We start from the raw sequence: 18,128 nt of genomic DNA, 5'->3' as shown, positions 1-18,128 counted from the left end.
GCCTTCTGCAGCGCTGGCATCCCATGTGGGTGCAAGTTCAGTACTGGCTGCTCCATTTCCAATCCAGCTCTCTGCTAGTGTGCCTAGGAAGGCAGCAGAGGATGGCCCAAATTCCTGGGCCCCTGCTACCCACATGGGGGACCTAGAAGAGGGCCCTGGGTTCCGGCTTCGGCCTGGCCCAGCCCCAGCTGTTGCGGCCATTTGGGGAGTGGGCCAGTGGATGGAAGCGCTCTCTCTCTCTCTCTCTCACTGTGACTTTCAAATAAATAAATGATAGGGGTTGCTCCTTAAAAAAAAATTAAAGATTTATTTATTTGAAAGTCAGAGTTACAGAGAGGGAGAGACAGATCTTCCATCTGCTGATTCACTCCCCAAATGCCCAAAACAGCTTAAGCTAGGTTAGACTGAAGCTGGGAGCCAGGAACCCAATCTGGGTCTCCCTTGTAGGTGGCAGGGCTCAATTACTTGCGCCATCTCCTGCTGCCTCCAGTGCTTTTCCCTCCGACTTCTTTAGGTGCGTAAAGAGTTTGCTTCTCTCCACATCTATGAGTGTAAAGGTCAGTGCCTAAGTAAACTTGCCTCGTGTGCCTCTTTTGTAGGTCTGGGCACACTGAGGCAGCAATCGTTCGTGCATTGGTTTACCAGGTGGTCACCCTTACTCAGGGGGACCCAGGTCCAGCCCCAGTTCAAGAGCCGAGCCTGGGGTGTAGAACTGCCAGTCACCACTAGGAGGCGCGTCCCCAGGTCTCGGCTCCGCGTTCTCGCTATCTCGAGCGCTCCCTCGCGCGGCTCATCTCTATGGTTTCCGTTGTGGTTTCGTCCGGAATAGGCGGAGCTTCCGCTTCCGGCGGGGCCGTCCTCAGCGGCGGAGATGGCGGCGACAGCGGCGGAGGCCGCGGCCTCTGGCTCTGGAGAACCCCGGGAAGAGGCCGAAGCCCCAAGCCCCGCCTGGGATGAATCCCAGCTGCGCAGTTACAGCTTCCCGACCCGGCCCATCCCGCGTCTGAGTCAGAGCGACCCCCGGGCGGAGGAGCTCATAGAGAACGAGGTGGGGGGCGGGGCCGCGCCCAGAGGGGGAGGAGGCAGGGACCCAGTTGGGAGGGGAGGGCGAACGACTGAAAGGAGGGGGCTGGCGGGGCTGCGGAGCGGGCGCTGGGAAGATGGGAGGAAGGCGAGGAGAGACGCGAGTTGCAGGGGTTCGTGGTGCCTTGGGGCGGGGAGAGTATTTTGACATTGGGAAGCGGTTGAAATCGCGGGACAGGGACCCACCAGCTCCTTACCAGCGCTGCATTTGTTTTGTTTTGTTTTGTTTTGTTTTTCTTTTCATCCGATGTTTTCCCATAGGAGCCTGTGGTGCTGACGGACACAAACCTTGTGTATCCTGCCCTGAAGTGGGACCTCGATTACCTGCAAGAGAATATCGGCAACGGAGACTTCTCCGTGTACAGCGCGAGCACCCACAAGTTCCTGTACTACGACGAGAAGAAGATGGCGAACTTCCAGAACTTTAAGCCAAGGTCCAACAGGGAGGAGATGAAGTTTCATGAGTTCGTGGAGAAACTGCAGGGTATACAGCAGCGCGGCGGGGAAGACCGGTGAGTTCCCAGGCCAGGGTTTCCCGCTGGATGCCTCTCGACTTGTTAGACTGAATAGACTGGCATCTCTGATGGCCGGGTTCCTGCTGCGCGACATTTGCGCTTCCAGCCTGCGAGCGCAGGGGTGCGAGTTAGTGGTTCCAGCGCGGCGGTTCGCTAGCTTCGGGGATAAGGAAATGATAGGATTTGAGTTGTGGCTCTGCAGGCTTTCTGACGTGGAGCGAGACTCGCAGTTGCTCAGAAGGGTCAGTCGGGGGAGTGACATGAGTGAAGTTGGGCGGAAGCTGATGAGCTGAAGGCATTTACCCTGGGCAGAGGGAGACATCATCACTCCACTCCGCTGGTTTCCATTTGGCAGTGAGGCCCAAGGCAAGCTGAGGATCAAGACTTTTGTTTAAAAGTTTCTGACTTTTAAATGTGGGCGTCTAATTCAAAAGTTTAAAAAAGGCTTCAGGGGCCAAACAAAAATTTCTGTCATTGGATTTATCCCCGAGAGTGCCAGTTTGCAGTCTTCTGAAGCGTGGTGCTGGCCGGGAACAGTTCAGGCTGGAAAGTTGTGTGGTTGGTTTCCATTGACAAAGGATATCAGGCTCCTCTCGTTTCGGGAAGATTGGAGTAAAAGGTGGGGGGAGTGTTGATGCTCCATGTTGCTGACCGTGATCACAAGACACCCATGGAGAGTAATTGTTCCTCCCTGCTTCTGTCACTGTGGAGGCCAGCTCCCTGTGTGAGGCCCAGGCAGTATTCAGTCCCGCACTGTGACCTTGCCTCTGGGGAGTTGCTTTCCCTGCGTACTTCTCTAAGACTGATTGGTCATTGACGTTTGGTGCCCACCCCGGCTTCTCTAGTCTGCCCAGTCCTTGTCAGCAGTACATGGGTCAGTGAACAGCTTTGAAACATCTTTTTTCTCTTCTTCCTGACACTTGGCACTTGTCATAATGATGAAACTTGGACCAAAAGAATTTCTAAGATCTGAGCTGTTAATTGTTCTGTCCTTTATGTCTTCTCAAGACAGGTTCAGTTGAGTTATCTCACACATGAATTCCTCGGTTCGAGCACACTGTGTGTATGCATATCCCAGACACTGAGAGCCGTGGAGTGTGCGATTCCATGGAATGAACATGTGCCCGAGAATGAGCGTACGATAAGACGCACAAATCATCTTGTTTCTCAGTCATTTGAAGCTTCTTGCCTCTCCTGATGAGAGCATTTTGTCTGCCTAGTTATGACCTGTTAGTGTAGTCTGTTTATGGGTGATTAAGGGATTTGCAGGGAAAATTTTTTACCATGAGCAATTTTTTTTTCAAGATTTATTTATTTGAAAGAGTTACGCAGAGACAGAGGAGAAGCAGAGAGAGAGAGGTCTTCCACTCACTGGTTCACTTCCCAGATGGCTGCAATGGCCGGAGCTGTGCAGATCTGAAGCCAGGAGCCAAGAGCTTCTTCTGGGTCTCCCACGAGGGTGCAGGGGCCCAAGGACTTGGGCCATCTTCTACTGCTTTCCCAGGCCATAGCAGAGAGCTGGATTGAAAGTGGAGCAGCTGGGACTTGAACTGGTGCTCATGTGGGATGCCGGCACTGGAGGCTGTGGCCCCAAGTTTTGCCTTACCAACTCAGTTTGGCACCAGCCAATTTCACTGTATAATTAAATTACACAGGTTGTTGATTATGGAATAAAAGATACTGGGATCCTCCTTAGCAGTTTTAGGCATTGTTCAGGTATAAATAGGAATGTTGTTTAGATTCATGTTTAGGAGCTAGCCCTGACTCTTTCAGAGTTACTTGCAGACTTGTGTGAATGTGTATATCATAATTTCTGGGGAAGAGTCCAGAGGTTGTATTCAAGTCTTGAGGGTTCCATGCCCTCAGAAAAGGTAACTAGTGTTTCCACCTTAGCAAGAGCTCCTTTTTTTTTTTTTTTAAAGAAACTTTTAATTCCATTTTTCCACAGGCTTTTTTTTTTTTTTAATATTTATTTATTTATCTGAAAGAGTTACACAGAGAGGTCTTCCATACACTGGTTCACTCCCCAACTGGCTGCAACAGTTGGAACTGTGTCAATCCAAAGCCAGGATCCAGGAGCCTCCTCTGGTCTCCCACGCAGGTGCAGGGACCCAAGGACTTGGGCCATTTTCTACTGCTCTCCCACGCCATAGCAGAGAGCTGGATCGGAAGTGGAGCAGCTGGGACTTGAACTGACATCCATATGGGATGCCAACACTGCAGGCAGTGGCTTTACCCGCTACGCCACAGCGCCCACTCCTTCCATAGACTTTTTACAAAATGATTTATATGGTGGGGAGGAGAGAGAGATCTTCCATTTGCTCATTGACTCCAAAGATGACAGAGAGAGAATATCTTTCAATCACCTGTTGACTCCCCATTATAGTTGCAATAGCCAGAGCTAAGCCAGGCTGAAACCAGGAGCCAGGAATTTTATCCAGTCTATCACATAGGTGGCAGGGACCCAAGTGCTTGGGCCATCATCTGCTGCTTTCCCAGGCACATTAGCAAGGAGCTGGATCAGAAGGAGAGCAGCCAGGTCCTGAACTCAAACAGTCGCTTAACCTGCTGCTGCATGTCAGCCCTGTCAAGGTTTCTAAATATTGTCTCCCTAAGCATCATGATTCTGGGCAGTGAGGTACCTTTGAGCCTTTTGAAGTAATGCTCTTAGGACCAGAACAGGCTGCTTCTGGCTCCTCTTCAGGTTTGCTCCCTTATTAAATGTGTCTTGATTTTCACGTCCCTTGAGTAACTACTGACTTACCTCGAGTATAGTTAGAGCACCTGGGTCCTACACCTGATGTGGCATCTTCCTTTCTTTAGCTGAAGAAAGCTGCTGGGCATAACTAGCTGGCTGAATTAGTTGAAATAAACTGGGATTTAGGCCAGAGCTCAGTAACATGACACAGAAACAGTTTTGTTTCTCACTAGTACTACATGTTCATCATGTGTCTCATCATCTTGTTCTTCTATTGTCTTGTCTACTCTGGAACTCAAAATGCTCCAGAAGCTCTTATCTGGAACTTGATAGTTGCTGTGGTAGTGTGGACAGTCCATTAAATACCACAGTTGAAGCAGCACGGACATTCCATTGACCAGTGCCAGTTCAGTAAGGAAGCCTGGCTTCAAGGCAGTACAGAATACCTCTCACAGGGAGGAACCAGCTCTTGCTGAACAGTAATACAGTTCACCACAGTGGCTCTCAAAGACCAAAGCAGATGCCTCTGAAACAAGGCTGATTTCATCATTCTAGGGTCTGTATAGGCTTCTAGGAATCTGTACAACTGTATGGAAGTTCTTTGTGTGTATTTTATGGGAACCTGCGCGACTGTAGCTGTTATCTGTGGGAGGTGCTGGTGTGTGTCTGGGGGTGTGTTTCCAGACTTACGAAGGCCATGCCAGGGACTGTGAGTGCTTGCACTAATGGAGTTTTCTTCTTGGGGAATGTAGGTTGTATCTGCAGCAAACGCTCAATGACACCGTGGGCAGAAAGATTGTCATGGACTTCTTGGGTTTTAACTGGAACTGGATTAATAAGCAACAGGGAAAGCGTGGCTGGGGGCAGCTGACTTCTAACCTGCTGCTCATTGGCATGGAAGGTAAGAAATGTTTAGACGAGCAGCACAACTTGGAGTTGCACAAACCCGATTTTTAATCCTCTACCCCTGATTAACTCCGTGACTCAACCTTCTCATCTATAGAAGAAACATGATATAAACACCTTATAAACATGAGGATATTTCTGAAAGTTAATGGAAAAGTGGAATTGAAAGGTAAGTTTATTTTGATGTGAAAGAATTTTGAAATCCATACACATTTTTTGTGAACTTTTTGAAGATCCCTCTATGCAAGGATTTCAAGATTTTTTTCTTTTTACACAAAATAAACTTCATTCTATTTTCCGTGGACTTTTTGAAGTACATTCATGGCTGTGAACATTACATGAGATAGTATATGTTAAGTCTTGAAGAAGCTGGTTTTACGCACTCAAGAAAGTTCCATTTCTCTTTTTCAGCTGCCCTGTCAATGCATATATTGGGGTACTGGGGACCTTTCTGAAACACTCTCACTCCCTGTTGGATCAATCAGATTTTTCTCCTGGTAAAAAAGGGAAAACATTTTTTTTTCCAGAATAAATCCCATCTTTTAAATAAAGAATAATTCATGGCTACCAAAATCTAACAGTTTAAAGAGGTATGCAGTGATAAGTGTCTTTCACCCCTATCTACCACTTTCCCTTTCTGGGAACATGCTTGTGTTTCCTACTAGGTGATTCTGTGCATACATAAGCAAGTGTGTGACTGTATTCTTCTTGTATTTATTTGTCTTTTGAGCGAAAAGGAGAAGTCTTAAACTCCAGTTAGGAGAGGGAAGATCCTTGTCTTGTTTTTGTTTCTGGAACTGGGTTAGTGCCAGCCATAGTAGGTACTTAGTAAATGGTAAATAAACTGAGTTGAACAAGGAAGCAGAGTAATTACTCATTGCTGTTTACCACTGGGCTCTGAAGTCTCTTTTTCTTTGACTGTCCTTTCTTCAGATTTAGATTCTTCCCTGATATAGGTTTCCAGCAGTTGAGTTTATGAATTGATACTTGCCCTGTTGAAACCAGCTCTTGGTTGACCTGCCAGGAAGGAGCCAGTTCTGGTTTATTTGAGTTTTTCTGTTGCTTTCCTTTCCTGCGGCAGGGCACGTGGAGGTGAATCCCTCAGGTAGAGATGAGGGAGCAGCTCTCCTTTGAGGATGTCTGTGGATTCTGAGCACTAAGACGGCTGCTGTCTTGGAATACTTGGGCAGAGCTGCAGTGTGTTTCCTGAGAGACATGCTCTGTGGAGATGCGTGTTTGAATTAGAGATTGTGCAAAGGAGACTAGACATAGTCCCAGTTATAAAGGAGAAAATGGAGCATACACACACCAGTGCAGAACTAATTCAAGGTGACATCTTAAATAATGTACACTTACGTGTGAATTTATTTTTATTTGAGAGACAGCTCCCATCTGCTGGTTAACTCTCTGAATACCCGAAACAACCCCCAACTGGCATGAGGCCAGGAGCTAGGAACTCAATCCAGGTCTCCAACATAACATGGGTGGCAGGAACTCATTCACTTAAGCCATCACCACTTCCTCCCAAGGTCTGTATTAGCCAGAAGATAGAGTCAGGAGCAGAGTTGGAAATTGAACCTAGGGACTCTTGATGTTGAATGTGGGGATCTTAATCCCTAGAGTAAATATTTGCCCCACATGGCTTATTTAAATTATATAACACTTCTGTAATCTGGTAAGTTTCCCCTCAGTGAGCCCTAGTGTTGCTGTAAGAAGCGCTGCATCTCACAGGTGCATTGAAGGAGGAGCAAAGAGAATCTTAAGGCTCCTGGAGAACGGTAGAGCAGGTACATACTCATGCAACCTAAATGACAGGCTAACACCTCAAAGTAGATTGCTGATCCCAGTCATTTCATTTTTTTTTTAAGATTTATTTATTTATTTGAAAGAGTTACACAGAGAAAGAGGCAGAAAGTCTTTCATCTGCTGGTTCACTCCCCAGTTGGCCACAACAGCTGGAGCTGTGTCGATCCAAAGCCAGGAGCTTCTTCTGGGTCTCCCACACTTGTGCAGTGGCCCAAGGACTTGGCCATCCTCCACTGCTTTCCCAGGCCACAGCAGAGAGCCAGATCGGAAGTGGAGCAGCCGGGACTCAAACTGGCACCCATATGGGATGCTGGCACTGCAGGTGGCAGCTTTGCCCGCTGTGCCACAGCGCTGGCCCCAATACCAGTCATTTCTTACTCTTACTTCCTTTGAATTCTTGGCATGATCAAGGAGAGTACACAAATACACAATCATCTTGTTGTGCTCTTCCTATAAGGGCAGCGGTCAGCATTTGGGAAAGTCTCCTTTGCTAGTTGGTGATAGACGCTTACCCAGACTAGACTTATGACCCTTGAGAGTTTAACATGTAATTTGTTGAAAGGTGTAGTTACCTGATTCTGCCTGAAATTTGATTAGGAGGGTGGACTGGGTTTCCCTCTGGCACTGGGCTCTGTGTTCGGCTTGTGCAGTAGTGCCCCTGCTCCGAGTAAGAAACTGTCTTTCTCCCTACAGGAAATGTGACGCCTGCTCACTATGATGAGCAGCAGAACTTTTTTGCTCAGATTAAAGGCTACAAGCGATGTATCTTATTCCCTCCGGATCAGTTTGAGTGCCTCTACCCATACCCTGTCCATCACCCGTGTGACAGACAGAGCCAGGTGAGATTGTCTGGTCTGAGCAGGGCATGGAACTCTAGATTCTCGGAGTGCCTTTGGGCACAAAGCCCAGGATGTCTTTCCCCTTGCCTGTGGTGGTGTGCCAGGTTTAGATTACAGGTTGGTCGTGTCCTACAGACAAATCTAAGGATAATTTCAAAATGTAGTTCACGTAGTCCAAGTTCCTATGGTTCGTCCAAGTTCCCCTGTGTTTATAAGTATAAACAGCCCCACAGATACAATTTTCAGGAGCAACCCCCATCATTGATGCTGGTGGACTGTGGGTTACTCTGTTTGGCTTACAAGTTTGTGGAACAAAGCATGTTTGTATCCTTTGGATTTAATCATGGGGTTCTTTTATCATGTATGCTATTTGTTCTTTATATGCAAGAAGCAAATAAAATCGAGATATATCACTTAATATTTTTCTGGATCTAAGTGAGTTATATGATCGGCTCTGTGACCAGATGCATCTTCTCCTTTCTTAAGGAGAAACCTGCCTAGCTGCTTCACGTAGAGTGTTTTCTTTTTTCTTTCTTTCTTTTTTTTTTTTTTTTTAATTACTTAGAATTTGTTTTGGGGAGAAGGGCTGTGAAGGTTTGGGTGAAAGACCAGTGTTACTTCCTTTTATCCTCAGGTCATGCAGGTCTTCTGACCTCAGGAATACTGAATCCTAGGATTCATTTTGTTTTTGTTTTATGAAGATGCAATATATGTACATTTTTATTTGCTACAGTACAATATTTCAGCACATGGATACTGTGTAAATTGGTCAAATCAGGCAATTAAAACCCCCATCTCCTTGTCTTTTCTTTATGGTTAGAACCTCCGAGCTTCTCTCTTCCAGTTCTTCATACAGTACATGATGCAATATAACAAACTACAGTTACCCTCTGCGCTGTGGATGCTGGCACCTACTCTTTTTTTTTTATTAATAGAAAGCTTTTGTTTAATAAATATAAATTTTGAAAGTACAACATTTGGATTATAGCAATTCTTCCCCCCCATACCTACCCTCCCACCCCCAAACCGTCCCACCTCCTACTCCCTCTCCCATTCCTTTCTTCATTAAGATAGCTTTTTAATTAATCTTTATATACAGAAGATGAACTCTGTACTAAGTAAAGATTTCAACAGTTTGCACCCACACAGACGCACAAAGTATAAAGTACTGTTTAGAGACTAGTTTTACTGTTAGTTCTCATAGTACAACTCATTAAGGACAGAGGTCCCACATGGGGAGCAAGTGCACAGTGACTCCTGTTGTTGATTTAACAATTGACACTCTTATTTATGATGTCAGTGATCACCCAAGGCTCTTGTCATGAGCTGCCAAGGCTATGGAAGCCTCTTGAGTCCACAAACTCTCATTATTTAGAAAGAGCCATAATCCAAGTAGAAGTTCTCTCCTCCTTTTAGAGAAAGGTACTCCTTCTTTGATGGCCCCCTTCCTTCCACCGGGATCTCACTCAGAGATCGTTCATGTAGGTCAATTTTTGACACAGTGTCTTGGCTTTCCATGCCTGGAATGCTCTCATGGGCTTTTTAGCCAGATCTGAATGTCTTAAGGGCTGATTCTGAGGCCAGAGTACTGTTTAGGGCTTTTGTCATTTTGTGAGTCTGCTGTGTGGCCTGCTTCCCATGTTGGATCGTTCTCTCCTTTTTAATTCTACTTATCATTATTAGCAGACACTTGGTCTTATTTATGTTATCCCTTTGACACTTATTCCTATCTTTATGATCAGTTATGAACTTAAATTGATCACTTTAACTAGTAAGATGACATTGGTACCTGCTAACTTAATGGGATTTGGAGTCCCATGGCAAATTTTTAACTTTACCTTTAGGGGTAAGTCTGAGGGAATGTGTGCCAAACTGTACATCTCCCTCTCTTATTCCCACTCTTATTTTTAACAGGGATCAATTTTCAATTGGATTTAAATACATAAGAATAATTCTGTGTTAAGAGTTCAACCAATGGTATTAAGTAGTAAAAGGAAATACTAAAAAGAGAAATAGTAACTCTTCTTCAAGGCACCTACTCTTAACTGTTTTCTCCCCCCTTCCTCAGCCTCATGCTTTCAGATCATGTTTCTAACCTTCCACACATGAGAGAGAATATGCAAGTGTCTGCCTATCTGTGTCTGCCCAGTTTCTCTTAACATAAAGACCTGAAGCCTAGGATTCTTAATCATTGGGCGTTAAAGCATGGGCTGCCGTGCATCATTCTGTGGGAGAGAATTTTAAAGACTTTGTTTTTTAATACCAAAGTAGCAAATTGTAGTTACTGGTAGAGATTTGGTAATTGACTGATTTTTTTTTTTCTTTTTCTTGAACCTCTTAGGTGGACTTTGACAATCCTGACTACGAAAGGTTCCCCAATTTTCAAAACGTGGTTGGTTATGAAACAGTGGTTGGCCCTGGTGATGTTCTTTACATCCCAATGTACTGGTGAGGAGGGGGCTAGGGATGGGGGCTTCTTGGGAGCTTTCTTCCCCATTCCCTGGGGGGCCTTATCAGTGAGCTTTCTGAGTAGTGGCAAGATGGGTTTTGTGTGGTCTACAGGAAGGTTGGCGCACAGCATAGTGAATGTGGGGGAAGGGACAACCCTGTCCTAAGAAAGGAAGATAATTCCTCAAGTCCACCTCTGTCCCAGAGGCTTGCAGCTGGAGAAACTGTCCTTGGCTCTTGGGTATATGGAGACTGACTGCCACTGCCTGTAGCCCAGTGTGTGTTTTACAGAGATGATCATAAAGATACTGACTTCAGGGTTTTCTTTAACTGGGTACTGCCTAGCTTTCCATCCCTCTCCTGAAAACTATTGGTAAACAGGAGCCTGTTTGTTTCTTGCAGGTGGCATCACATAGAGTCATTACTAAATGGGGGGATTACCATCACTGTGAACTTCTGGTATAAGGTGAATATAGTTGATTTTTTTTTCTTCCAGATTGAACTGGGGCTGGGGTGAGGTAGGTATAATAAATGGCCTTGGCTTGGGTGGGGTGGTTGGCTGTCCCTGGAAGTGATTCTGAGGTGTTTGGGGAGATGAAGAGGGATAGGGTTAAGTTGGGTTCTCAGAAGGGAGCTTGTTTCCAGGAACGATGGACTACACTGAGGTCTGCTGCTAAACACTTTTCTTGAGCTGCTGCTTCCTTTGTAGGGCGCACCCACCCCTAAGAGAATTGAATATCCTCTCAAAGCGCATCAGAAAGTGGCCATAATGAGAAACATTGAGAAGATGCTTGGAGAGGCCTTGGGGAACCCACAAGAGGTAAGTCAGGGTTGGTGTGAGACTCTCCATAGTTCTTCTGTCTCCATGTCTGCTGTCCTTTCTCTCCACAGGGGTTATGGGCGTGTTCAGAACACCTTTGTTTTCTGGTGAGAGCTGGGCTTGGCTGGCGGATCAGTTATACCCTGTTCCATGCTCGTAGTGCTGTTCCCCATGAGGCTTACGTGCCAGCTGGGGCCCCGAGGGGATTCCTCTGGAACGGGAAGTGAGCAGTAAAGCGTCTCCCCACACTCTCCCAGCTCTGCCAAGGCTGCTCCAGTCAGTGTTGAGGTCTGCTTCCCACACAGGTGTGCCACTGGCCTGCCGTGTAAGTGGAAGAGGTCTGCGTTTGTACCGTTCTTGCCTCTTCCCTGTGGGTAGCCTCAGCCTCCACTGCCTGTGGGCTTAGGGGATGACCGTTGCTCCAGGTGCAGGTGCCCTTTGCTGAGGGTGTAGAGGTGTTTAACATCAGGGCACGCTGAGGAGACAGACACACTTTGGGGTGCTTGGGGGCCAGTAGCTCTTCTGGTCTTTTATCAGTTTGGTGTTGCTTCCAGACAGTGTATTGTGAAAGAGAAGGTCTTAGAAGATGGACCCTGAGGAGAGGGCCATGCCCCAGAATACTGTTTTGACCTTCACAGGAAGTTCACAAGATTATGTAAAAGTCTGTCCCCTTCTTTGGCTGGTCATTAAATGCCTCTGGACATACCCAGTGCGACTCCAGGGCCAGGGAACAGGCAGTTCTGACTGGCTCCTCATGTCTCTTTACAGGTGGGGCCCTTGTTGAACACAATGATCAAGGGCCGATACAACTAGCCTGCCAGGTTCAGGCCTCCTGCCAGGTGACTGCTATCCCGTCCACACCGCTTCATTGAGGAGGACAGGAGACTCCAAGCACTAGTATTGCACGCTGCACTTAATGGACTGGACTCTTGCCATGGCCCTGGAGGAAGGTGTATGGGGCGAGGCAGGGTGGTTGGCACTCCACTGCCATCTGGAGGGACTTCTTACCCTCGCCTCTCATGCCCCAACACTTTTCCTCTCTGCCCCCTGAAGTCCTGCATTCAGTGTGTGGAGTCCCAGCTTCTGGTTGTCATCATGTCTGTGTGTCGTCTGTCAGCCTCGGGAATTGTGTGTGTCCATGCACACACGTGTTTGTATCTGTTCCCTCCCTCTGGGTCAGGATGTCACTTCTGGCTCTCAGCCCTATCTCCTACAACCTCAGTGCCTCAGCCTGAGAGAGAGAGGAGATGCTCATGGACCCCTCACTGCATCTGGGCCACAAGGCCAGAGGTAGCAGATCTGACCATTGAATCAGTCTGCCTCCTGTGAAGTTTTGCATTGTCAGGTGGGAATGGCTACTGGGACTCTAATGAAGAGAGCGGCTTGTCTTTGAGAGCCCAGATAGCCTTCCACTGAGTGAGGATTAGCCAGGGTTCCAGTTGGGACCTACAAGCTCAAGCCATACACAAGAAGAAACCTTGGAACACAAGAACCAAGGATTGTGCAGAAATTCCAAATTACAGACACACATAGCTTTTCTCTTTCAGCACCAGCTCTTACCCCTGTGCTAGGTATCCAGGGAGTTATAGGAGTTATAGCTGTGGTTCCTCTAGGTTCTAGGGGTGCAAGTCTCTGTGTATCTGTGTGTGTGTGTGTGTGTGTGTACATGTGCACATGCACCCACATGCACATTTATTCATATGCATATGTGTCTGCACTGGCTAGTCTCCCTGCTTACCAAGGTTCTCTGTCGCTCACCCTGCCCAGTGGGACAGTGCATTGTGATTCCCAGAAGTACCACCTGACTTAGCGTAAAGCTTTTTAACTAGGATTTTAGCCATCATGTATTGGTCAGGTCTCACTGCAGCCTGCCTGAGGCTTACTGGCTAGAACCTCCAGGCACATGACCCTTCCTGCCCAGATCACATCCTCTACTCCTGCTGAGTTCCTGGCTGAGTAGACGAAACGGGGTCAAGCTTAGGCAGCTAACTCACTACCTTTCATCCACCTCAGGGCAAGGGCAGAAATGTAGCCTTGCCTCTTAAAGCCAGCGCCTCTGCCAGACCCCATTGTCGTGTTCCACAGCACCCTCATTAGTCAGGGCCACTGGTAGAGCATGGGAAGAAAATTTCCTTTTCTGTTGGTAGCTACTCACGGGCACCCTCTCAGGGCTGCAGCGTACAGCTGGGCAGCTTCTATTGCACAACTCGAAGGGCTGTCGTTCACAGCTCTTCAGTGGGGCCGGGGCCCCTGGAACTGGGCAGTGTGGTAGCCCTGTGTCTACTTCCACTCCCATCTCCATCATCCCCTTGTCTCTGGAAGGGAAGAGGAAATGGGAAGCCTCTGGTTTTATTTTGTTTCTTTTTTTTGCCAAAGGTTTACTTCCAGTGTATGAACTATGGCTGTCACCCCTAATGCTCAGTTTACAGTGCCCTGTTGGACTGAGCAGATGTGTGTATGCATGCGTGTGCTTGTGTTTATATCATGGGGAAGGCTGTTTATTTTGAGTGCCCCATTCTAGGGTTCTCTGATGCAGTGTGGGTGTGTAGACTTGGTAGGTACCAAATGTAGCTCTTTCAAATATAGCTAGTGTTGGGAAACAGGATTGCAGTGATCTCCATCCCTCCATCTCTTAGGGGGAAGAGGAGTGCATCAAAGAGAAAAAGGCAGATGGAGGAAAAACGTGCCCACATCCACACTTGGAACAAGAGCAGATTGTTACTCTTCTCAGCAGGTTGCCACGTTCCTGGCTCAGCCCCTCAAAGAAGTGGGTGATGCGCAGCAGGCAGGCGTGTGCCACTCATCTGGTCCTTGCTGGATGCTGTGCTGACACAGCTCTGACTAAAGGTGGCCAAGGCGGAAGGTGGGGGAAGGCTGATTTTGGAGCCTTCACAGGATTGGCCCTGATCCTTGAATAATATAATAGTGACCCCTGGGTTTTAGATGTGTAATGTGTGCCTGGTGCTTTTATCTTTGTTCCTCAATATATCCTGCAGGGTGGGCATTCTGACTTCACAAATAAAGAGGTGGGCTCAGAGAGATTGAGTAGTAGCCATCAGGATTCAAGCCCAAGACTACTTGGCTACAACCCCCCTGCTGGCTCCTTCCCAGCAGACTATGTTGATTGTCCTTCCTTACCTCTCTCACATGTATCCCGGGCCCTGAAAGGCAGGCTCAGCAGAGAGGCTGTAGAAGCTACCAGAGAGAAAACTCTGGACTCCCAGCTAAAGATATCTTGAGAACACTGCTTGGGAAGCGTTATTATGAATTAAGAGTGTCAGAAGAAGCCATTAGTAACTTGTGTGTCTTTGAATAGATCCCATAACTCCTCCCAGCATGCTTTTGTGTCAACAGAACTGAAGTACTTGTAGGTGATCACTGAAGAATCTTGATTCATGTTCTGCATTGCTTCCCTCAGTGAATGAAGAGACTGAGGCTCCTTCTCTTAACTGGGTTAGGGCACTTAGGCTCAAATTGTGCTCACAGCAGAGGAGAGGGTGGCTCCTAGAGTTGTAGACCCCATCCTAGCTGGCACACACCAAGGAAGGATGGCGATTTGGGCCAGTGTAGAGGTCAGCCATGTTGTAAGCTCTCATGTTCATACTAGCAGCCACAGAGAAAACTACTGTATTGTGAAGTCAAATATTTGTTGGGGGGTTGGAGTTCCAGGGATGGAGGAGGGGCTGTTCTGGGCATCAGTTGAGCAGATGCCCAGGATGCCTGGGGGAGACCAGCTTCCCCTACAAATCAGAGCTCTAAATTACAAGGTTTTTACCACGCGAACAGTTGGGGGAAGTCGTCTGCTCTCATTTGCGTAATGGTTTCTGTCACTGGTGATTAGACACAGGATGAAGGAAAAGAAATTTGACAATTAGGAATGAGCGATCATTAATCTGAATCTGTTAGGAGACAGAGGGGAAGGCTCCCTATCCGTGGGCCAGCCCAGTGTGGAGAAACTCCCTCCTCTGCCCCATGGAGACTCCTGGGCCACTACCCTTTCAGTGTTCTTACAGATGGGTGGAGCTTGTGTTTCTTCAGGAAAACTAGAGGTGCAGTCTCCGGCCTGAGAGGGATACAGGTACAGACATCTTCTGTTAGGAGTCAACAGAACAGAGGTGGGTGTCAAATGGGAGCTACAGGACAGAGGATAATAGAAGAGTGTTGACGTGCGTTTGTAGTTTGTGGAAATGTTTTGTCATAACACCCGTAAGCCCTGACTTGTGAAGAGAATTTGTTGGACTCAAGGTGTGCTGAGCATGAAGAAAACCTGACTTTGTCAAACCTCAGAAGCTTCTGCTTAGTTGAAGAGGAAGCCACACGAAACAGCCAGGGGCTACAAAGCCACCATATATGCTGTGCGCCTGGGCTCCCCCAAGCCCTGGGCCCCCTGGGGAAGAACTCATCACTGTAGGCTTCCCTGCAGCATCAGTTTTCCTCCCTGCACCAGTACAGCTGTGACTTGGTAGAGGGCACTGAGGCCTTTGCATCTTCCCATGTCTGAGTTACCTCTCCTCCCTCCTCTGTTTCTTCAGCCTTCAAGGGCAGTATTGATTTGTACTTGTATGTGTGCTTCAGTTTGGGGGTGTGTATGTGGTGGGAGGCCTCCTGAGGAATTGAGGGATGGACAGTTGTTGGGTTGTTTTCCCAAGGAAAGGGCTATGTGTCTCAGTAAGTTCTGTACCTCTGGATCTCCCATGCTTCAAAGCCAGATGCTCACAAGGGTGACAGGAAATGACCATCAGTGACCAGTTTTAGCCAGATGGGATAGGTGATGGGTGTGCCTGGAAGTGGCTCAGGGCATTCCAGAAGCCTGTTATACTCCCTTTTGTCCTCAGCTTCCAGCTGCTGGTCCTCCAGTCCTTGCCCACTTCCTCTCAAGCTTCCTGCCAGCCTCCCTTCTCAGAGCACCCCTTGATTCCTCCTCAAAGAGTAACCCCGTTACCACAGACTTTTCCTAAACAGTTGCCCTTCACTCAAGCTCCATGGTTGCAGGTGTTTGGATAGACTGGACTGTAGGGTCCTTCTGCCTGGGATCACCCTGTTCATCTTAGGTCCATCCTCCTCTTGAAACCTTTGAGAGCTCTGGTTCCTTGCCCATGGTTAGTCTGGTTCTTTGCTCTAACCTCGCCATTCCTTTGCCAGTTCTGCACAGCCTCCCTCCGGTGGCCCTTTCTGCCTGTCTTCAGCCAGCTCTGTTGAACCCTCACAGGTCTTAGGATCCTGAGTGGAGCCCTGCTGAGCACTTCTGGTGCATTTTGGGGAGTGAAGCCTCTTAACGGGCAGCCTTGAGGTCCAGGAGCCTATGGTCAATGAGGCCTTCAGAGATGGGTTAGGGGAGGGACCTAGAGAATGGTAGAGAACAGTAGGGGGTGGGCTTGGGCATTGATCAGGAGACCTTGGGGATAGTGCCAGGTCTGGTAAACTAGAGCAGAAGAACTGAAGTTTGTGTCTGAGTTCATGAGTGTAGCTTGGAGTCCAGCAGTTCAGCAATGAAGGGCGTTTTGTAAGGAGACATTTTTTTCAGGTATCTGACTGTCCTCAAGTTTGACCTCTGCATTGTAGAGGTTGCTGGAAGGGAAGCAACACATTGAGGAGTCAGCTGTCAGGAGGGGAGGTCTTAGAGGAGAGAAAAGGCCCCTGTGGCAGCTCATCCCCAGACTTTATACTCCTCCAAGAGTTTGAGTCAGAGAGGATGCAGAGGCTTAAAAACTGCTCCCGGCCCCACTGAAGCCTGGTCTCTAGTATCTGGGAAGGAACGTGTGTCCTTTAACTTTGGAGTGGGTGACAGTCTATCCTGGGGTTTAAAAGCCTGGGCATGGGGTCCTATATCTGATTCAGATTTCTACCTTTGCTGCTTCGTAACTCAGTTTGCCCTTGGTTGATGACTTCACTTCTCTGAGCCTCAGTTTCCTCAACTGTAATAGGCAGAGGTGGGGGCGGGGGCGTGTTGAAAATAACTACCTCAGGGTTGTTGGGTGAACTGAAACAATGTTTGTAAAGCTTTAGCACAGTGCTTGGTAAGCACTTAATAAATGGCTGTGGTGGTGGTAGTTACATTTATTATGTGACTGTCTTAGAAACTTGGCTTTAGTGCTGTCTGTACAGTGACTCCTTCCCTCTTGGACAAAACATAGGAAGAACAAGGAGAAATAGCATGCAGAAAGCCTGAACTGAGTTAGGGGCAGGCAGGAAAGTCCTGTTACCTAAACATAGCCTAGAAGGAGGAGCACTGGGAAGGGGCCAAGTCAGCTGCCTTTCCTGTGCAGTCAGCCAGACGTCCCTGCTGTGCACGTGAGCCTGGGGCCCCTGGGCGAGGCACTTTGAGGTCTGACCTCCACCCTGGAGAAGCTGCGGCTGCCTCACACCTCGAGACACCATGGCAGATCAGGCCCCCTGCGTTCAGTTGTAATTCTTCAATGTGGTTAAATCACGAGTGTTGAGATTGTTATGAATGCAGAGAGCATTCAAAAGAGAATTCAGAAAAATAGGATTGTAATATTGATCATTTGTTGAGTGTTTCTGTCCCAGGCACTGTGTTAGTCATTATTCATGATGCTCTCAGCTCAGTGGAGGAGACAGCAGACCATGAAAAATCTGAGATGCCTGAAAGAAAAGCGCCTGACCAAGCCCTGTGCCCACGGTGGGCACCCTGTAGGAAGTAGTGTCATCCGAGCTGGTACCTGGAGCTGAGTACTTGGCCAAGAATGGAGAGGAGTGGAAGGCATATATTTCTCCTATAGCTTATGTTTTTTCCAGTCTAAAAACACTCTGCTCTTCTATGTTTAAAGGATTTTATTGTTAATGCCAAGGAAAAGACCAGATGATAGATCTCAAAAAGAAGAAAACTCTTTGATGAGTCACAGAAATCTTTGAAAATTATTTTGGCTGCTCGCCCAGATCTGTCCTGTGGTACAGACAGATTAGAATTGCTCATTTGTAGCCCTGCACTGTGCTCGTCTGCATTCCGGCAGATCCTGCTTGGGAGACATACTAGAATCAGACTGCTCAGGCTT

At 47.7% G+C, this 18,128-nt stretch overlaps 1 protein-coding gene across 1 annotated transcript; it reads left to right on the top strand.

The window, feature by feature from the left end:
- The first annotated feature begins 855 nt into the window (after positions 1-855).
- Positions 856-17,165, top strand: HIF1AN (hypoxia inducible factor 1 subunit alpha inhibitor). The gene is made up of 8 exons (XM_002718653.6): positions 856-1,048; positions 1,345-1,595; positions 5,049-5,197; positions 7,702-7,847; positions 10,189-10,295; positions 10,698-10,761; positions 11,005-11,115; positions 11,884-17,165. The coding sequence occupies exons 1-8, from the start codon at positions 872-874 to the stop codon at positions 11,926-11,928; spliced, it is 1,050 nt and encodes a 349-aa protein (XP_002718699.1). The 5' UTR covers positions 856-871; the 3' UTR covers positions 11,929-17,165.
- The last annotated feature ends 963 nt before the right edge of the window (positions 17,166-18,128 follow it).

The sequence above is a fragment of the Oryctolagus cuniculus genome, chromosome 15 (genome assembly GCF_051225735.1).
Source record: "Oryctolagus cuniculus isolate XC-2025 breed Fujian yellow rabbit chromosome 15, ASM5122573v1, whole genome shotgun sequence".
Lineage (NCBI taxonomy): Eukaryota > Metazoa > Chordata > Mammalia > Lagomorpha > Leporidae > Oryctolagus > Oryctolagus cuniculus.
Note: the sequence above shows the minus strand (reverse complement) of the source record. Positions and strands in the feature narration are given on the sequence as shown.